At 41.7% G+C, this 22766-nt stretch overlaps 1 protein-coding gene and 1 long non-coding RNA gene across 4 annotated transcripts in view; both read right to left on the bottom strand.

Annotated features, from left to right (window-relative positions):
- Position 1: 1 nt before the first annotated feature.
- Positions 2-5481, bottom strand: LOC130871081 (uncharacterized). Its single transcript, XR_009056818.1, has 3 exons — positions 4963-5481; positions 3817-3960; positions 2-705 (listed from the first exon to the last, which is right to left on the bottom strand). It is a non-coding gene; the product is annotated as an uncharacterized LOC130871081 (long non-coding RNA).
- Positions 5482-6628: 1147 nt separating this feature from the next.
- The window catches only part of Sec22a (SEC22 homolog A, vesicle trafficking protein), a 62348-nt gene continuing 46210 nt past the window's right edge, over positions 6629-22766 (bottom strand). For all 3 annotated transcript variants that reach the window (XM_057764264.1, XM_057764265.1, XM_057764263.1), the window contains one exon: positions 6629-7473. In XM_057764264.1, the coding sequence (XP_057620247.1) occupies positions 7273-7473 (201 nt within the window). In that variant the 3' untranslated portion in view covers positions 6629-7272. The remainder of the gene's footprint in view (positions 7474-22766) is intronic.

The following is a 22766-nucleotide window of genomic DNA, read 5'->3' as shown; positions in this document are numbered from 1 at the left end:
GATGCTTTGTCCATAGCCACGGTCTGGAAGAAGGGGCTTGGCACTCCTCAATGTCAGAAGTTAGTGAGTGGGGTGCTGAGATGGCTTGGCAGGTAAAGGCACTTGTACTGAGTTTAATCACTGGGACCCATGTGGTAGAATCTAGAACCCATTCCCACAAGTTGTTCTCTGACTTCCATATACACTGTAGCATGGACACACACAAATTACATACACACATATGTGTGTATGTGTATACATACACATATATAGTTTTTTTAAAGTTGGTGATGTGAGATCCTTCTAGATTTTCTTCAAGCCCCAGGGTTCTCCTTCTGTTTGTTGGGGGCACACATATATAGCCTTTTTGCTATCTTGCCACTTCCTCCTCACCTGAAAGGTCTCTATCCCACACAAGAACATTGTCTAGTGAGGACAGCAGTCTGGCAGGTCCCCAAGGTCCCTCTGTCATTTTCTAAGTATCTGTGCAGCTTTTTACCCAATTTCTGGATGCCAGAACACACATATAGCACCAACAATTGAGTTAAGATTATGACTTTTAGAGCTCTAGGCAGAGATCAGTGAAGCAAAAGCACCATGCCACAGGGGTTACAGTATGATTACCTCCAATCCAAAGTCAGAAAAGGCCCTTGCTTTGCCCTCAGCAGAAGCCATGCATGACAGCAACACCTCCGGGTACTCTACCTTGAAGCTCTGAACCACAGGCTAGGTAGGGAAAAGAACAGTGGCGGTTAGAAAGGAAGTCCCTAGGTCATAGAGGCAGCCTCCCAGCTCTCCACTTCAGCTCTGCAGTGCTACTGAGCAGGGCAGAGCAGCCCAGGCTCATGGTAACAGCACACTGGTCCCTAGGATCCCTTTCACACTTCCCAGAACAACTCACTGGAATCCATTAGGGAGCTTAGTATCTTAGTGTTTTCTCTGCTGGCCAACTTCTAATTCGGGCCTGGTTGTCTGGTCTTGGGCTTGTCGGCATCTCTGCTTAGCCTTTACCGTCCCTACTTTTCCAGTTATGCAGTCTGCTTCCCCACTTTGTCACTCAGCCACAGTGGCACTCCCAACTGGCTCACAGTTCTCAGAGCAGTGCACCTTCATCTTTTTATAGCCATGCTATATTTGTGCTTTCCAAGAATGCCTGTCAGCTGACAGGATCATAGGCTGCTGGCTGCCCACCCTGCTCCCTCTCACCTTCCTACCAATGCAGACTCACAGGGGCACTAGGGATGGTGTCATCCGTGACTGTCATGTAGACAGACATAAGTCTGTTGAGGCCCAGATTCTAGCGCCACACTGGACAAAGCAAGGTCCCCTAGCACCTGTGCCTTGGGATTAGGAGGGAATAGAATCGAAAGGCATAGCTTAGCTCTTTCAGGTGACACTGCATCACTTCTTCAGGGTGCTAAGGTGTGTGATGAACATTTTCTACACAGAGCACCTGGCAAGTAGCAGGTATTAGGCAAGCGTGGGCCCCTCAATTCCCTTCCCTCTTTGGATGTGTGCTCTGCCCAGAAATCCACACGTCTTCTGGGGCAGGGCACCACCACATGCTAGACGTTTCCACAGGATCTTCCCCTAAGGGATGGCTTCATTTGTGAGCCCAGCACTAGTCCCAGGGCTTTGCCTACATCCACTCACTTGACAGTCACAACCCTAATCACTTACGTACGAGGAAACTGAGGCAGAAAGGTTCCAGAGACCTGCAAAGTCACAGCGCGAGTAGAAGAGAACCAGGGAGTCTGATCCAACCAGTCTGAAGTGTGGAAAACTATCCCATGTTTCCTGTTTTTGGATCTGGGACTCAGCAGAAGCCCACAAAATTAACTCCAAGCCAAAGAGCCAGAGTATTCTGGCAGCATCCAAGGAAAGTAAATGTGACATGTGACTCACCAGTGACACTTGTGTATAACTACTTGAATCTGCATCCCTTGACCTAAAGTCTGGGTGCTTGAGTTCCATGCCCTTGAGCCATCTGCCCTGTCACAGCCAGAAATGCAGGAGTTTTAGCCAACTATTTCATTCCTCTTAGGATGTTTGCACCACAGGAGTTGGCACTGGCCTTGTCTCTAATTTAAAAAGCACATTACCAGCATACATATATAGTTCCATAGGCATCTATGTAATATGGTTTAAAATTATATGATAGCTAAGAGTATAAGTTCCTAGTAAAATCAGTCGAGATTAAAATCCTGGAGCCACTACAGGAATCACACTGGCTGTGGTCAAGCCATATGACATCCCTAGGTTGGGCAGCTCATCTGTAGGAAAGAATGCCTTCAGGGTTGCTGTGAAGGCAGCGTGGCCACATCCACAACCAGCCATGCTGCAGAGCACACAATTTTGTTTTCCCTCTATATCTGCCTCATCTGTTCCCACTACTGCTATAATGCTGCTAAACATGCCAAGAATTTCCTGAGACATACTGTAACACAGACAGGTCTGCCCCAAACCCTAAATAAGAATCCAAATCCCAGCAGCAACTCCATACCACCATTGATTGGCATGATGCCATCCAAAGACATTCTTGACCCCAGCTGTACTTCTCTCAAATGAAAACTAGGTAGTGTCTCCTGCTCTCAGGCTGTCTTAAGGTACATCATACAGAAGTAAAAAGGTACCAGTACACATTACTGGAGCACAAAGTACAAAGGCAACATTTTTTGTTCACCTTTAGGCAAGGTTGTTTGGCTCCAAGCACTGGTACAAAACACTCAAGTGGCCAAGACAGAGCTGGGACAGACCTGCCTCAAGGGAATAGAAGGCACAAGTCCTGCCTCCTGACCTCAGATGGAGCCTGACTAGTTCCATGAACTTGGGTGATACCTGCACTGCTGTGCTGTGGGATGCAATAGAAAAGGGCAAATGTGAACCACGGGTGAGGCTGGGCCGAAAAGACTGCTAGTTGCCAAGGAAACACTGGAAAGGATTTGTGGTGCTCAGGTACTGACTTCAGGAATTCCTTTCTCTAGTTTCCTAAAGTTCTCAGGTGTGCAGAGGTAAATGTTTACACACTAGCACTGCAAAGGTACAGGACACTTGGGGACCTGTCTAGCAATGCCAGTCACTATTAACAATCAGGATGCAACCATATGGCTCCCAGACACACAGGGTTTCAACATTTCTCAATTTTATCCGCCTGATAATCTATGTGAAAGCTCAGCCATTCAAGAAAGATGCCCCAAGAGTTGGTGTCAGGGACTGCTTTTCTTTGGGATAGCCAGTGCTTAAGCAGGAGGCCTGCTATCTGCCAACGGCACCACTGAATGACCAGAAGCCTCTCACCAAGTGGCAGATATGGATGGCTGCTGTACTCCTGGTCTGCCTGCCCTCACCAACCCATTCAGAACCCTTAGGGTTCAGGGGATTCTCTTGCTGATCTTTAGTGAGGATATTGTTAAATCCAACTTAAACAAAAGAACAGGTTCTATTTACCACAACATTTCTAGGTAGAAAGATTCCAGCTTCTAAAAGATTAGAGTGCAGAAAAAGTCAGACTAAGAAGCCCTGACCATGGGCACAGACTGCAGCCCTCAAGAGTGACCTGTAATTTGTGGTAAGGCTAAGTGTTCACTCTGGTCTAAGTGGTGGATGCTTTTGAAATCATTTATTTGTTCTTTAACCACATACTCCATGGCAGCTCTAACAAAGTGACTCTAGCTTGTTAAATAGTTAGCAAGAATAATAAACACACACTCCGCCATGCCCCACTGCAAATCCAGCAGCTCGGAGTGTGTTCTTCCATTACTTAAGCCTTCTGGGGGAAAAGGGCCAAATAAATACCCATTTGGAGGTCAGTGAACTTTGGGAACAGAGAGGGCTCACCCGAGTCTGTGCCATGGAGGTAAAGTCTCAAGCCACAAGTCCCTGGCCCCCAAGGAGCCTTGACAAAGCCACAGATGAGTGTCGTTCCTGACATGGCCCGACTGAAACATACTCTTCCAGACCAGTCCACAGTGAGAACAAAACCTACATCACAAATAATTGTGTTAAACCAGGAATGACATATTTGCTTTATAAATTACAAAACTCAGTAAAGGTTCTTCATGATCCATTTGTCTCAAATGGGTTTTCAAGTTTTAATGGATACTTGCTCTTAGTTCAGGGTAAGAATTTTTACTTATGGGAACAAAATCCTTACACAGACACACAGATACAGAGAGAGAGAGAGAGAGAGAGAGAGAGAGAGAGAGAGAGAGAGAGAGAGAGAGAGAGAGAGAGAGAGAGAGAGAAATGGAAGCCTGTGACAGACATATAATTGACTGACCCAATAAGCAAACACTGTCAAATTAAGAATTCTCATTACTTTAACACTTCCCAGGACCCCAAGTGAAAACAAACCAAACCAAATTCACCAGGACAGAGGCACATTTTTATCCCACACCTCATCTGGCATGCCTGTTATCTTTGACAGAGCAATGTCTAACTTGCTCCCTCCTAACCCTAGCTTCCGGGCACTGCTACAGCCTCTGTACAGCCACGGCAGCTCAGCCCTTCTTTACAATTCACTGATCTGGTCTCCATTTTCTGTTCAGATTTTGTTAACACCGTATCTTATGGCTTTTCTTGGTGTGTTGTTCTTTCAGGGAAAAGACTCAGTAGGAATATATTTCAAACCCAGACCAATAAAGCAGGCAAATACTTTTGGATTATGACAGAGGGTGTCTGCAGTATTTCAGAACTGGATAAATCAAGGCACACCAGGGAAGACTGCTGTCACAAACAGATATAGTCCTCCGTCAGCCCCGCACTAGCAGAGCTGGGAACCCAGCCACTCGAGCTCTTGCCACGTAACATGAACACAGCCACACCCGCTCTAGGACCCTGGTGGAGTGGACACTTAGGAGGAAAGGGTAGCCCCAAACAAAAGCTATCGGTGCCACAGCTCAGACACCAAGGAGGTCCCTTCTAGGACCATGACAAATCCAGAGATTCCTGGATATCATCACAACAGCCAGGGCAACTGTGTACCTTCTCAGGATGCAGATCCCAAATGGTGAAAGGTGACAGTGGCGTACAGAAAAGATTATTCACTGTGGTTCCATTCTGTACATTAAGATGCAAACATTTTCTTACTCAAATCAGCTGATGAAAACAAACAAGAAAAAATTAAGTTACGGCTTTTAGAAATAACTGGTGGTTTTCTTTTCTTCTTTTTTTTTGGGGGGGGAGGGGTTGAGACAGGGTTTCTCTGTAGCTTTGGAGCCTGTCCTGGAACGAGCTCTTGTAGCCCAGGTTGGCCTCAAACTCACAGAGATCCGCCTGCCTCTGCCTCCCGAGTGCTGGGATTAAAGGTGTGCTCTATCACTGCCTGGCTTAACTGGTGGTTTTCAAATGTTCCTGCTCAACGGATTCAAATATAAATGCTGTAACTGAACCAAACTGGTAAGAGAGTTATCAAATACCAAGGAGTAGTAAAACCACAATTAACCAGAAAGCCCGAGCTCCCTGGTTAATTGACTATTTACAAGAAATCTCCTCTGCTGTACCCACTAGCTTGGAAACTGTTCCTAAGCTGAACCAGTTTCCTTACAAGGCTCAGTAAGTATAAAACGCCAAACATAGTCCATGTGGTTCTGATGGCTTAGGCCCCTGTGACCTTGGGGCATCTCTCAGAAGGTACAGGAAAAAGGTGCAACTTTGTTATATCAGACACCTAGATAGACTTGGACTTTCTCGTTTTAAATAAACTGTGGACATTATGAATTCATTTATTGCCTTTCTTCTACCTTATTCTTCTGAGATGGAGGGGCAGCAAAGGTTCCAGGTGTGAAGATCTTCCAGCTCTGCCAGTGTTCAAACAGTGGGTTGGGCTGACAAAGAAGGTCAGTGACCTGTCCTGGACTCTTCCTACTAACTATGGTCCCAACAGGAATTCCTTAACAAGTCCACTGTTTTGAGGGATGGTATAAAATATCAGAATCCTATGCATTCCTTGTTGGACTCTTTTCTTTAAAAGCAAAGGCAAATCACTCATGATGGCTTCCAAACCAGATGACTTTAGATTTTTGCAAATAGAATCAAGCTGTGCGTCCACATTATGAATTCAAAATGGTCTGAGTCATCTTTCCAAGGGTATGAGAGTGCTATTTCTTCTGGGTAATAGTTACCTCTCTAAACCAAGAGGTGAAAGAGCTGTAAGGGGAAGTCCCTTTGCTGACCCTCAGCACCAGACCTTTGCAACAAGCAAGATGGACTTGGGTGCACAACACAACTAAACTGAGCTGCATCACAGCGGAAACAACATTCCCTTTGCAATTCCCTATTAACCCCATTACTCCACAGAGGTGTTCTCACTCTGATGCCAGGAAGCACCTCTCACTATCACAGTGAATGTGCTTCTTAGGTTTAGAGCCCTGACAGGTATCAGTATCTTGTAGGAACTTAGCAACATTTCTCTGTGTGTTGGCAAAGTGATACTGATATTCTACTTGGAGTAGGGGTTCCTTTGTTAAATACTTTAAAATTTTTAAGGTTGAAAACTAAGCACATAGGGGAAGAGGCAGAAATTTTTAAGAAATAAATTAATTAAAAAATAAATAAATCATAAAAAATAAAATAAAATAAAAAAAGAAAACTAAGCACATAATAGTAAACATAGTACCCAAATTATAAAGAGTTTAGGAGACCACAATAATCAAACGAATCATGTATTTTTAGTGATTTCAAAATAAATGACAAACATGGTCTAGAAAGAAAACACGTGTCACTGTGTCGTCAGGGTTTGTGAGATTCCAGATGCATCACAGCCTTCTCCCACACCAGGTGATTTCCAGAGTTAGAGGCTGGCAGAAACAGAAAAGGAACCATTTTCACACCATTCTGGACTCCATAACTCTTGATACTATAACTGTGCAAACAATCTGATATTTAGTAGAGTCGTTGTTCTAGACTATAGCCTTCCAGTCTCTGCAGCATCTTCTTCATTGGTCTCTAATGCCTCACAAAGGCAAACTCAGGTCGTAGCGTTCCTGCTTGGTCCTCAGAGCACATTCCACACCTAGGTTTTGGTTAACTGCCAGGTCTTCGGATGATGTTGAACTTCTACTGTGTGGTAAAAGCCTGATACTCCACTGCAGGATTCTTCTGAGAGTTTTCCTAGCAGGTCTTGCATGCTTACAGGCATGCCAGGCTGATTTGTAAAAACAAAACTGGAAGATGGGGAGAGAAAGAAAGCAGAGCTTCTTGCGTGTGGTGACTGGTCTCTTTCTCACAGTGGCAGTTAATATATGTCCTCGCCTTCGTCTCCTGAAGGCAAAGGCAATACATCTGAGGGAGATGTCAGACATCATGGTCAGGAGCCTTGCCTTGGGCTTGTCTCAGCCAGATCTGCAGCGTAACAAATGCTCCCACAGTCACATGAAAGAAAAGCTGCCAGAGGTTGCGCAGTTCGTAGAGATACATGTTGCACAGACAGATTAAGCCAAAAGTCAAGAATGATTTGACATTCCGCCAGCTGGTGTAGTATACAAGTAAATAACACTGTTCAAAACATAAAAATGAAAGATGGTTAGGTTATGGGAAAAGAACGAGGTGTGTAACATCAGAGTGAGACATGAAAAGAAAACAAAGGCACTGCCCCCAAAAAACAAGATAATATAAGTTATCAAAGGTATTTGGTCATGCATGTTCCATGACTTGAAAAAGAAATGTCTTTCATTTTTCAGATGAAAAGCATTTTGCATCATATGTCAAATAGAAGTACAACTGAGTGACTCCCATGTAAGACAGACTGGGGACATTCTCCAAGGTGACAGGGAATCAAGACTCGTATGCCATCCTCACCCAGGAAAGCACAGAAAACTCAACAGTTAAGAATACGAACTTTACCACAACTTGAATCTGAGGACTAAAGAAAGCAACAAGTCTCAGGTATGGCAAACAGCAAGGGGTGAGGTGTGGGTAGCGGGTAGCAGGGAGCTGCAGGAGCTGGGCCTTTTTCTCAGCTGTGACAGAAGAAGCCGTTGCCTGTATCGGGCTTATACTGGAGGAAGGTGTGTTATTAGCATGTTTTCATCATATAATTTCAAGCAGTTATGTCTTAAGCAGAAAAGGTGACAAAGGATGACAGTAAGCACTACTCTGATGACACAGTGAAGGGCGCACCCCCACAAGCCCTAATATAGTCCCCACAACATGTTAAAAACATGCTTATTTTGCTCAGCATCTACAGTTCCTGACAGGCAAGGATTTAATCATCTTGTTCATTCATTGGTCTCCAGGGTCCAGAACAGGGCCAAGTCCTCAGTTAGTGCTAAAATCTATTATCTGGGAAGCACAGGAATTCTGTGTGCTCATGAAGTCTTTGGAAAAAGCAGGAGTTTCTATGACTGCATCCAGGCTTCAGAATGGGAGGATATAAGATTTTCCCATACTTAAACAGAATGCACACCAAAAGTGATTTTTTAATCCCAGCACTTGAGAGGCAGAAGCAGGAGATCTCTGTGAGTTCAAGGTTAGCATGGTCTAGAAAGTTCTAGGCCAGCAGGACTATACAGTCAGACCCTGCCGGTATGAGAAGAGAGAAGAAAACAGAACAGAGCTCTGCTATGCATGTAAACTGAATAAGACTATATTGTACAAGGGAGAGTCTTATTGTGGAATAAAAGTTTAAAGACTTTTTTTTTCTTTTGAAATAACTTTTAACTTGGAGAAATCTGAACCAGCAGAACTGTACTGTTTCCACAGTGACATCACCCCAGGGCATGACCACACTGAGCACTGTTAACTGACAGGCTTCAATTTTGTCCTGTGTGCCATTAGCGATCTTGTCCCAACCCGGGATTCTGTACTGCATTTAGCTGTCAAATCTCCTCCAATCGATAACAGCTTCTCTGCCATGACCCTGGCAGACCTGATGAATATTCATCAGTTATACTGGAGCGCTGTTCCTCAACTGGACTGTTCAGTGTTCCAAGATCAAGTTAAGTATATGTGATTTTGCCAACAATAACACAGAGGTGCCAGACAGTATGTTTTATCATTGCTGTCAACTTCAACCCCTTGATGGGAGTGTCTGCCACCCACCGATGAATCTGCTGGCATCAGTTATTACAGTGGTAATGGCTTAACAGTGATTTAATAGTGATTTTTTTATCTCCATCATTCTTTCTACATTTATTAATTAGAATTCTACTGTAAAGAAGAGCTTTCCTTGTATTAAAAAATTTAATTGATGATTCTAAAATCTTTCAAAGGTAATTTTAAAAAAGGATAGCTTGCAATGCAGAGATCTGGCTGACATCACCTTGATCAAACTTATTACACTGCTAAAGAATTTTCTATAAACCAAAAAGAAAAAGAAAAAAAGAAAAACTTTGAAGGTGGTCTTTTCCTTTAGAGTTTTAGTTTTGCAGTTAAGCGAGAATGCATTATAACAGTGTCTGATGTGCTCTGAATATATGTGGAAGAAATAAAAGTATTATAAATAGGGGAAGAAGACATCTAGAGAGATAAGGTGTCTAAACATTAGTGTTGACAACAGAAGACTGTGACAAACATTTGTTCTATCTATACTAACCATTTTAAAAGCCATATTTTTAAATATGATGTTCAGTTTTACTTAAGAAGGTAGGTTCTGGGCTGGAGAGATGGTTCAGAGGCTAAGAGCACTGGCTGCTCTTCCAAAGGTCCTAAGTTCAATTCCCAGCAACCACATGGTGGCTCACAGCCACCTATAATGAGATCTGGTGCCCTCTTCTGGCCTGCAGCCATACATGCAGACAGAACACTATACATAATAACTAAATTAATTTAAAAAAAAGAAAATTGAATTTAAGGTGGTATATAGCTAGGACAAGAAGGACCATATGATTGTGGTAGAAGGAAAATAGATCAAAAGAAGATAATGCAGAACCCAGAAAGAGTCTCACACAAATATGCCCAATTGAATTTGTATAAAAGGTACAACAATTCAGTGGAAGAAAACAGTCCGTTAAAGAAATGGTGCTGGAGCACTTGGTGATGTATAAATAAACAAACCTCAACTTCAGTCTCATACCACAAACAAAACATAAACAGCAACACCAAACCCCCCTGAACTTAACATATAAATCAGAAAGCTACGAAACTTAGAAACCATCTCTTTGGCCCTGAAGCTGACTTCATACACCTCTATGCATACTGTCTTCACCCATGTACAGAGACTGAGGAAGTGTTATAAACTGTTAAAACATGAGTCATAAAAGTGATCAAACTAACTTTACAAAAATTAAAAACATCCTGCAAAAGCACCTAGGTGGCTAAAAAGACAAATAATTAAATGGGAAAGGGTATCATAGGATACATATATGACAAGGGCTACTACCTAGAACATATTTTTTAAAAATTTTTTTAAAATGTAGTCCCCATTTTTTGGGTCTGGGATACCTCACTCAGGATAGTGTTTTCTATTTCCATCCATTTGCATGCAAAATTCGAGCAGTCATTGTTTTTTACCGCTGAGTAGTACTCTAATATGTATATATTCCATACTTTCTTCATCCATTCTTCCATTGAAGGGCATCTAGGTTGTTTCCAGGTTCTGGCTATTACAAACAATGCTGCTAGCCGGGCGGTGGTGGCGCACGCCTTTAATCCCAGCACTTGGGAGGCAGAGGCAGGCGGATCTCTGTGAGTTCGAGACCAGCCTGGTCTACAAGAGCTAGTTCCAGGACAGGCTCCAAAACCACAGAGAAACCTTGTCTCGAAAAACCAAAAAAAAAAAAACAAAAAAAAAAAAAACAATGCTGCTATGAACATAGTTGAACAGATACTTTTGTCATATGATAGGGCATCTCTTAGGTATATTCCCAAGAGTGGTATTACTGGATCTTGGGGTAAGTTGATCCCAAATTTCCTGAGAAATCGCCACACTGATTTCCAAAGTGGTTGCACAAGTTTGCATTCCCACCAGCAATGGATGAGTGTACCCCCTTCTCCACAACCTCTCCAGCAAAGGCTATCATTGGTGTTTTTGATTTTAGCCATTCTGACAGATGTAAGAAGGTATCTCAAAGTTGTTTTAATTTGCATTTCCCTGATCGCTAGGGAAGTTGAGCATGACCTTAAATGTCTTTTGGCCATTTGAATTTCTTCTGTTGAGAATTCTCTGTTCAGTTCAGTGCCCCATTTTTTAATTGGGTTAATTAGCATTTTAAAGTCTAGTTTCTTGAGTTCTTTATATATTTTGGAGATCAGACCTTTGTCTGTTGCAGGGTTGGTGAAGATCTTCTCCCAGTCAGTGGGTTGCCTTTTTGTCTTAGTGACAGTGTCCTTTGCTTTACAGAAGCCTCTCAGTTTCAGGAGGTCCCATTTATTCAATGAACATGGGATGTACTCACTCATAATTGGTTTCTAGCCATAAATAAAGGACATTGAGTATATAATTTGTGATCCTAGAGAAGCTAAATAAGAAAGTGAACCCAAAGAAAAACATATAGTCATCCGCCTGGATAGGGGAAGTAGACAAGATTGCCGGGCAAAAACTGGGAACTTGTGGGTGGGGTGGCATGGGGCTAAGGGGAAATGGGGTGAGAAACGTGAGAAGTGGAGGATGGGGGGAGCTTGGGGGAATGGGATGGTTGGGATATAGGAAGGGTGGATACGGGAGCAGCGAAATATATATCCTAATTAAGGGAGCCATCTTAGGGTTGGCAAGAGACTTGACTCTAGAGGGGCTCGCAGGTATCCAGGGAGATGTCCCCAGCTGGTACCTTGGGCAACTGAGGAGAGGGAACCTGAAATGACCCTATCCTATACTGATAAACATCTTGCATATCACCTTAGAACCTTCATCTGGCGATGGATCGAGATAGAGACAGAGACCCAATTTGGAGCAACGGACTGAGCTCTTAAGGTCCAAATGAGGAGCAGAAGGAGGGAGAACATGAGCAAGGAAGTCAGGACCACAAGGGGTGCACCCACCCACTGTGACAGTGGAACTGATCTATTGGGAGCCCACCAAGGCCAGCTGGACTGGGACTGAATAAGCATGGGTTGAAACCGGACTCTCTGAACATGGCGGACAATGAAGGCTGATGAGAAGCCAAGGACAATGGCACTAGGTTTCGATCCTAATACATGAACTGGCTTTGTGGGAGCTTAGCCTGTTTGGATGCTCACCTTCCTGGACCTAGATAGAAGTGGGAGGACCTTGGTCTTCACGCAGGGCAGGGAATTTGGACTGCTCTTCAGTATCGAGAGGGAGGGGGAATGGAGTGGGGGGAGGAGAAGAGGAGTGGGGATAGGGGGAGGGGAGTGGGGGGAGGGGGCAATATGTGGGAGGAGGGGGAGGGAAATGGGAAACGGGGAGGAGGTGGAAATTTTAATTAAAAAAGAATAAAATAAAAATGTAGTCCCCAAAAAGTAAAAAATAAACCAATCAGAAAACAGACAGAAGATAGGAACAGATATTTATGTCACTGAAGAGGATACACAGACAAAAAATAAGCACACAAAGCAATGGCAAACATCATTAACCATTAAGGGATTCCAAAGTAAAACCATGATGAAATACTACTAAATGGCTAAAACAAAGGGACAACCACAAATACTAGTGAAGCTACAGAGAAAGGGCAAGAATGTACTGCACTTCGGAAAATAGTTTTCTATTAAAGCTAAGCATGCAGTTACCACACAAACCAATAATTTGTACTTCTGGGTATGCCTGTACATAAAGCCAGGCATGATGATATATGCCTGCAACTCCAGCATGAGGCTGAGGCAGGATAGAGTTTAAACTTGGCTTGGTCTATACAGTGAAGCCTTGTCCTAAAAAACATCAACTATGTAACAACTTGGGTGAATTTCCAGAGAATTTTATGCTGAGTAAGAAAAGGCCAATCACAAAGGTTTAGGTTTACCTAAATGTCTGTGCCCTTCCCTTCCCAAATGTGTACCCCCACTGAGGGGAAATTAGAAAGCAGACCTTTGGGAAGTTGCTAAGTCTAGATGGGATATAAGGGTGGAGTGCCTATAATGGATTAGTGGCCTCAAGAGAGATAACCACTTTCTCTGCTATGTCAAGACACAGCCAGAGGGCAGTCTTCTCCAGGCCTGGAAGAAACAAGTCTATCAACACCTTGGCCTAGGACATCCAAACCTCAGGAACAATAGGTGAAACAGTAGGTGAAAATAAACACCTATTGTTTAAGCTCCTCCTAGCCTATTTAAGTTTGGTAGAGCTGCCTTAACTGATGTCTATGTATTGTATGATTCCATTTATGGAACACAGGGATCCTTATGGTGACAGGAATATTCTCTATCTTGATTGTATCAATATCAACATAGCACTTGTGATATTGTATTATGGTTTTCAGACAGTATCATAGGAAAAGTCAGGTAAAAATAATTTACAGGACTTCTCCTATTACTCCATGTGAGTACAGTTGTCCTAAAAGACTTTAGCAAGAAAGACTAATGTGTACATATATATTTATGTTTATCAGAAGCTTTGTTATTACTGTGTGTAAGATATCAGTGAAGAAAGGTGGTGGGCACACATGTGGAAGGTCAGGGGACAATTTCTGGAGTCAGTTCTCTTCTTCCACTTTTAGGTAGACTTGAGGGACCAAATCTAGGCCATCAGGGTTGCCTCCTGAGCCATCTCAACATCCCTATTTTTTAAAACTATTTATCTTTGTGCATACATGTTTGTGTGCTTGAGTGTGGATCCACATGTGAGGGTCAGAGGATAATGTTTCAGGAGTTAGTTCTTGTCTTCTAACTTGTTTTGAGGCAGGATTTCTCTTTGTAATTTTTTGTTTTAGCAGTTTCTGTTTAAACTTTATTATTGTGTCAGTGTAGGTACCAGAACATACCATGCCACAGAGCATTGTGGATATCAAAGCAAGCACTTTTACCTACTCAGCCATCTCTCTGGTCCCTGATGTTTACTTAATAAACACCTCTATGCATACTGTATGTTCATATGAGAGAGTGATACACACACACACACACACACACTTATATATGTAGAAGGAGCAGCGGGCTGCGTTCCTGCTGCCCGGCTAGCTTATGCCCCGAAATAACAACACAAATTATATTCTTTTAAACACTGCCTGGCCTGTTAGTTCTAGCCTCTTATTGGCTAACTCTCACATCTTTATTAACCCATTTCTAATAATCTGTGCAGCACCACGAGGTGGTGGCTTACCAGGAAAGATTCAGCATGTCTGACCTGGCGGCTGGCTCCACGGCATCTGACCAACTATGCTTTCTTTCACCCAGCATTCTGTTCTGTCTACTCCACCTATCTAAATCCTGCCATATAAAAAGCCAAGGCAGTTTCTTTATTAACCAATGAGAGTAACACATAGACAGATGACCCTCCTCCATCATATATATAGATGAAAGAAGTGTTATAAAATGTTAGTAATAGGTGATTCTGTATATACTAGTCTTTTAATTTTTCTGTAAGTTTAGCAGTTTAGAAAGGAAAATACTCATAGTTTAGAAACAAAATAGGCTATAGTGTCTCCAGTTCTATTTGAAATACTCAGTATCAAGAGTAGTTCCTCCTGGCTGAGCTCTGTGTATCCATCAGCTCTGGTATCCTGAAGAAAAGGGCAACCAGGCCTGTAGTAGTGAACTTAAGAGATCTGGCCTAATGCATTAAAACCTACCCTGACAACTGGAAACACAGGAATAAAATAGTAAAATGTAACTGCAAAAAACAGTTACCACTCCACTCAGCATTTTTGGAAAGTGGGATGCTTAATGCCTATATACGTACAGGAAACTGGTTTGCTTCCCATTTTTAATTTTTAAAACTTTATTACTTAAAAAGTTTGCATATAAACTATATATCACACACCAAAACTAACCAGACCCAAAGTCTATCATCTCAGTGAACTTTTTTTTTTTTCCAAGACAGGGTTTCTCTGTAGCTCTGGAGCTTGTCCTAGAACTAGCTCTTGTAGACCAGGCTGGTCTCAAACTCACAGAGATCCGCCTGCCTCTGCCTCCCGAGTGCTGGGATTAAAAGCATGCACCACCACTGCCCAACTCTCAGTGAACTTCTATACACTTAGAATAGCTATTCTGAAGATGTGGAGTTTACATTGGATTTTATACTTTTCTTTCTCTCATAAGTGATACTACTCCACCATCAAGCAGCTCTTTCAATTACTGTAGTCTGTTCTGGGTGAAGTGAGAGGTGTGCCTGGCATTAGGAGCACTGTTGTGGAGTAGCACAGATAAAGGTCCACATCGCTACTAGCAGTAAGAACAGTCTAGACCTCAGTGAGAAACATGCTGCTGATAAAAGGATTAGTGTGGGGTCTTCTGTGACGATTTAATGGTACATTGAAAGTAAATGGCTTAGTGAAACACAAGGAGTCAATAACTGCCATTTTGATTAGGTACCAAATGTTCCCTTTGTAAAGCAAAGAAACCAAAGCTTTACCTTCATAAGTTACCATTGAAGAGATACCATTCACAATAGAAACATGAGACAGCAGTTATAAAACTGTAGTTTATATAACATCATAAAAACTGTACAAATTTAGGATCATTGATTTGGTTAGGTTAGAGATAGCATGATACAGGGAGATGAACCTGGAATCTAAATCCTGATGCATTAGCCATCACTCACCCCCTTTCCCGGTTATGCCATCTCAAGCAGTTCACTGAGTGCTTCTTTTTACATGTTTACAAATAAAACAATAATCTTGTAATGATGGGGCATAGGGATTAAGTGGGAAACCCACAAAACAACACTGTGTAAAATTAAGCACCACATGCCATTAACAAACACATGGCTTCACATTACCTGTATGAAATGTCCTTGGTTCTAATGAAACCTGCCAAATTAAACAGATTTCTAAAGATAACATTAAGAAAATTTAAAGATTTAAAAAATTAAAGCCATTAAAACTAAATTTATAATGGTTTGTGTTTATGTAAAGTTCAAATATTCATCAAAGTATTTCCCTAAAGAGTTCTACAGAGACAGGCTGAGACTGCATAGAGAGGACCAAGAGGTGCCCCCACACATTGGGGCATCCCACTCTAGTCCCTCAGTACGGGGGGGGGGGGGGGCAAAACCCTGGGCCCCTCCTCCACCTGCCTCAGCCTCTCTAGTCAGTCAGCAGGCAAGCTTCCTGCAGGTAAGCTGCTCCAACACCCTCACCCCATCAATTGGACCCTGTAAGCTACAAGTCCAACTCGGCCCTCAAACCCTTCTATCCCCTGTGACCTCAGAGGAACTCTGAAGCACAGACTGTGACTACACAGAGCAGACCAAGAGAGTATAGGCCAAGAGAGACCTCAGTGGCTCCCTGAGGCACAGACAGTGATAGTACAGACCAGACTAAGAAGGGGTCCCAAAGACACAGACAGCAACTGCAAGGATTATACCAAGAGTCAAAGACATTACCGGTACCAATTGGAGGAAGAGATGGGTAGGAGTCAATGCAAGAATTCATTCAACAACCTAAAAAGCAACACCGTCACATCAGAACCCAGTGGTCATACAACAGTAAGACTTGAACATCCTAACCCAAAAGAAGCAGAAGAAAAATAATTTTAAATGCAACTTTATGAGGATGGTAGAGACCTTTAAAGAGGAAATGAAAAACTCTCTTAAAGAAATGGAGGAAAAGACAAGCAAAAAAAAAAAAATTGAAGAAACCAATAAACCTCTTAAAGAAACTCATGAAAGCCAAGAAAAAAAAATAAACAGGCAAAGCAAACAGTTCAAACAGTTAAAGAAATAGAAGCAATAAAGAAAACACAAACACCAAGGGAATTCTGGAAATGAAAAAGCTGGGTAAACGAAAGCAAACTACAGATGCAAGTATAACCAACAGAATACAAGAGATAGAAAAGAGAATCTCAGGTGTGGAAGATACTATAAAGGAAATAGATTTATCGGTCAAGGAAAATGTTAAATCCAACAGATTCTTAACATAAAACATCCAGGAAATCTGGGACACCATGAAAAGACCAAACCTAAGAAAAATAGGATAGAAGGAGAAGAACTCCAGCTCAAAGGCATAGAAAATATATTCAACAAAATCATAGAAAAAAACTTTCCCAACCTAAGTAACATATAAAAGCAGACTTATCAGAATTACACCCAACTTCTCAATGGAAACCATGAAAGCCAGAAGGTCCTGGACAGATGTGCTGCAGATACTAAAAGACCACGGATGCAAGCCCAGAATACTATACCCAGCAAAGCTTTTAACTACCATTGATGGAAAAAACAAGAAATTCTATGACAAAACATATCCACAAATTCAGCCCTACAAAAAGTACTAGAAGGAAAACTCCAACCCACGGAAGCTAGCTGTACCCACAAAAACACGGGCAACAGATAACCTCCCACCAGAAAACCCACAAACATTACCACCAAAAAATAACAGGAATTAACAGTCATTGATCATTAATATCTCTTAATATCAATGAACTCAATTCACCTATAAAAAGACACAGACTAAGAGAATGGATATGAAAGCAGGATTCATCCTTCTGCTGTCTACAAGAAATACACCTCAACCTCAAAGACAGACACTACCTCAAAGTAAAGGAATTTTCCAATCAAATGAACCTAAGAAACAAGTGGATATAGCTATCCTAAATATCTAACAAAATAGACTTCAAACTAAAATCAATCAGAAGAGATGGAGAAGGACTCTTTATACTCATAACAGGAATAATCTATCAAGATGAAGTCTCAATCCTGAACATCTATGCCCCAAATACAAGAGCACCCACATAAGAAATAATACTAAAGCTTAAATTGCACATCAAACCTCACACGCTAATAGTAGGATACTTCAACATCCCACTCTTGATGGAGGAAGGTCATTGGTTAAAAATAAAGAAACTGCTTGACCCATTTGATCGGCCAGCCTTTAGGTGGGTGGAGTAAACAGAACAGAATGCTAGGAGGAAGAGGAAGTGAGCTCAGACGCCATGCTCCCCTCTCCCAGGCAGATGCAGGGCAGCTCCTCTGAGAGACAGATGCCATGCTCTCCTCTCCAGAGCAGATGCGATGAAGCTCCGACCCAGGATGGACGTAGGCTAGAATCTTCCCGGTAAGCACACCTTGGGGTGCTACACATATGAACAGAAATGGGTCAAGCAGTGTTTAAAAGAATACAGTTTGTGTGTCGTTATTTTAGGGCATAAGCTAGCTAGGCAGCCATGAGCCGGGCTGTGGGAAGAGGCCCACAGCTCCTACTACACACTCTCCCCAATGGACAGGTCAACATAACAGAGAAATAAGAGAACAGATGTCATGACTCAAATGGACTTAACAGACATCTATAGAACATTTCACCCAAACACAAAAGAATACCTTCTCAGCACCTCATGGAACCTTCTCTAAAACTGACCACATACTCAGTAACAAAGCAAACCTTAACAGAACAAAAAAATTGGAATAACCCCCTAAATCTTATCAAATCACCATGACTAAAAGTTTGAATTCAACAACAACACTAATTGCAGAAAACCTACAAACTCATGGAAATTGAACAGTGCTCAATTGAATCACCCGTCTCAAGGAAGAAATAAAGAAATTAAGACTTCCTAGAATTCAACGAAAATGAAGGTACAACATACTCAAACTTACGGGATACTATGAAAGCAGTGTAAAAGGGAAGTTCATAGCACTAAGTGCCTACATAAAGAAGGTAGAGAAATTTCACACTAGCAACTTAACAACATACCTAAAAGCTCTAAAACAAAAAGAAGCAGACTCACTCAGGAGGAGGAGATGACAGGAAATAATCAAATTGAGGGCTGAATCAATAAAATAGAAACAAAGAAAGCAACACAAAGAATCAATGAAACAAAAGAGCGTTCTTTGAGAAAATCAACAAGATAAACAAACCCTTATACAAACTAATCAAAAGGCAGAAAGAGAACATCCAAATTAACAAAATCAGAAATGAAAAGGGGGACCTAACAACAGACAAGGAGAAAATCCACAGAATCATTAGGTCATACTACAAAAACCTATACTCTACAAAAATTGGGGGAAAAAAATGGACAATTTTCTGGATAGGTACCAAATACCAAAATTAAATCAAGACCAGGTGAACAATTTAAATAGACCTATAACCTGCAAGGAAATAGAAGCAGTCATCAAAAGCCCACCCCACCCCCCCAAAAAAAGTCCAGGGCCAGATGGTTTCAGTGTAGAATTCTAAAAGAACTTCAAAGAAGAGCTAATATCTATACTCCTCAAAGTGTTCCACATAATAGAAACTGAAGGAACATTGCCAAACTCTTTTTATGAGGCTACAGTTACCCTGATACCTAAACTGCACAAAGATTCAGCCACGAGAGAGAATTATTGACCAATCTCCCTCATGAACACTGATGCAAAAATACTCGAAATCAAATACAAGAACACATCAAAGCCGGGCAGTGGTGGCGCATGCCTTTAATCCCAGCACTCGGGAGCAGAGGCAGGCAGATCTCTGGGAGTTCGAGGCCAGCCTGGTCTACAAGAGCTAGTTCCGGGATAGGCACCAAAGCCACAGAGAGACCCTGTCTCGAAAAACCAAAAAAAAAAAAAAAAAAAAAAGAACACATCAAAAAAAGTCATCCACCATGATCAAGCTGGCTTCATTCCAGAGATACAAGGATGGTTCAACATAAGAAAATCTATTTATTAATGTAATCCACCATATAAATAAACTGAAAGAAAAAAATCATATGATCTTCTCATTAGATGCTGAAAAAGTATTCGACAAAATCTAGCACCCCTTCATGATAAAGGTCTTAGAAAGACACAAGGAATGTATCTAAACATAATAAAGGCAATATACACCAAGTCAACAGCCAACATCAAATTAAATGGAGAAAAACTCAAAGTGATGCCACTAAAATTAGGAATATGACAAGGCAGTCCACTATCTCCATATCTATTTAACACAGAGCAATAAAAAAACAAAAGGAGATCAAAGGGATACAAATTGGAAAGAAAGAAGTCAAACTTTCGCTATTTGCAGATATGATAGTATACATAAGTGACCCCAAAAACTCTACCAGAGAACTCCTACAGCTGATAAATATCTTCAGTGATGTGGCAGGATACAAGATCAACTCAAAAAATCAGTAGCCCTCCTATATACAAACGAAACTGAAAGAGAAATCAGAGAAACATCTCCCTTCACAATAGCCACAAATAATATAAAATATCTTGGGGTAACACTAACCAAAGAAGTGAAAGACTTATTTGACAAGAACTTTTAAGTCTTTGACAAAAGAAACTGAAAAAGATACCAGAAAATTAAAGATCTCCCATGCTCTTGGATAGGCAGGATCAACATAGTAAAAATGGCAATCCTACCTAAAGCAATCTATAGATTCAATGAAATCCCCATCAAAATCCCAACACAATTCACAAACCTTGAAAGAATACTCAACTTCACATGGAAAAACAACTCAGGATAGCCAAAACAATCCTGTACAATAAAGGAACTTCCGGAAGCATCACAATCCCTGACATCAAACTCTATTATAGAGCTATAGTAATGAAAACAGCCTAGTATTGGCATAAAAACAGACAGGTTGACCAACAGAATCAAATCAAAGACCTGTATATTAATCCACACACCTATGAACACCTGATTCTTGACAATAAAGCTAAAATTATACAATGGAAAAAAGAAAGCATCTTCAACAAATGGTGCTGGCATAACTGGATGTCAACATGTAGAAGAATGAAAATAGATCCATATCTATTGTCATGCACAAAACTCAAGTCCAAATGGATTAAAGACCTCAATATAAATCCGACCACATTGAACCTGATAGAAGAGAAAGTGGGAAGCAGCCTTCAATGCATGGGCACAGGAGGCCACTTCCTAAATACAACACCAGTAGCACAGACACTGAGACCGAAAGAAAATAACTAAATAACTAAATAAATGGGACCTCCTGAAACTGAGAAGCTTCATAAAGCAACAGACACAGTCAATAAGACAAAAAGACAATCTACTGAATAAGAAAAGATCTTCATCAACCCCACATCAGACAAAGATCTCCAAAACATATAAAGAACTCAAGAAATTAGACATCAAAATACCAAACAATCCAATTAAAAAATGGGGTACAGATCTAAACAGAGAATTTTCAACAGAAGAATCTCAAATGGCCAAAAGACACTTAAGGAAATATTCAACATCCTTAGCCATCAGGGAAATGTAAATCAAAACGACTCTGAGATACCATATTACACCTGTAAGAATGACTAAGATCGAAAACACCAATGATAGCTTATGCTGGAGAGGATGCAGAGTAAGGGGAACACTCCTCCATTGCTGGTGGGAGTGCGAACTTGTACAACCACTCTGGAAATCAGTATGGCAGTTTCTCAAAAAATTGGGAATGAACCTACCTATGGATCCAGAAATACCACTCTTGGGCATACACCCAAAGGATGCTCAATCATACTACAAGGACATTGGTTCAAATATGCTCATAGCAGCATTATTTTAATAGCCAGAACCTAGAAACAATCTAGATGCCCCTCGACTGAAGAATGGATAAAGAAAATGTGGTACATTTATACAATGGAGTACTACTCAGTGGTAAAAGACAATGACATCTTGAAATTTGTATGCAAATGGATAGAACTAGAAAAAAGCATCCTGAGTGAGTTAACCCAGATCCAGAAAGATGCTCATGGTATATGTACCTGCTCATAAGTGGATACTAACTGTAAAGCAAAGGATAGCGAGTCTATAGTCCACAATCCCAGAGAAGCTAAGTAACAAGGAGAACCCTTCGAGAAACAGATATAGGTCCCCCTGGAAAGGGGAAATAGACAAGATCTCCTGAGAAAATTGGAAGCATGGGGGTGGGGTGAGAAGGGAGGGAAGAAGGGGAGGAGAAGGGGAGAAGCAGAAGGGGGAGAACTTGAGGGAATGGGATAGTCAAGATGGCAGAAGGTCAGAGACTGAGAGCAAGGAAAGAGATATATTGATTGAGGGAGCCATTATGGGGCTAACAAGAAACCTGGCACTACAGAAATTCCCAGGTATCCACAAGGATGACACCAGCTAAGACCTTAAGCAATAGTGGAGAGAGTGCCCAAACTACCTTGCCCTGTAATCAGACTGATACTATTTTAAATGTCACCATAGAGCCTTCATTCAGCAACTGATGGAAGTAGAGGCAGAGAGCCACAGTGGAGCACTGGGCTGAGCTCCCAAAGTCCAGTCCAAGAATGGAAGGAGTGAGAATATGAGCAAAGAGGTCAAGACCATGATGGGGATACCCCTGAAATATCTTACCTGAGCTAATGGTAGCTCACCAACTCTGGCTGGACAGGGAAGGAACCAGCATAGGACCAAATTAAACCCTTGGAATGTGGGTGACAGTTGTATGGCTGAGGCAGACTGCGGGGATACTGGCAGTGGGACCATGATTTATCCCTACTGCTTGTACTGGCTTTTGGGAACCCATTCTCTTTGGTGGGATACCTTACTCAGACTAGATATAGTAGGGAGAGCCTTGGTTCTTCCTCAAAGCAATGTCCCTTACCTTCTCTGAGGAGTGGACTGGGAAGTGGGGAGGGAGTGGGAACTGGTATTGGTGTGTAAAAAAAGAGTTGTTTTTAATAAAAAAAAATGGTAAAAAAAAAAGTTCTACAGAGTTTTGGGTAATCTTAGGGACATACAGAGCTTTACATCTTCCTAGCTTTCCTTCCTTTTTCCTATATAAACCAGAGGAACATGCCACTTACAGAAGTTAGGTCAAGGGTCCTGAGTTTGGGTCACTGACATGGTTATTCCTCCCATTCCTCTGCTGACCAGTCTCCCTATCAGCCA

This window comes from Chionomys nivalis, chromosome 3, assembly GCF_950005125.1.
Source record: "Chionomys nivalis chromosome 3, mChiNiv1.1, whole genome shotgun sequence".
Lineage (NCBI taxonomy): Eukaryota > Metazoa > Chordata > Mammalia > Rodentia > Cricetidae > Chionomys > Chionomys nivalis.
Note: the sequence above shows the minus strand (reverse complement) of the source record. Positions and strands in the feature narration are given on the sequence as shown.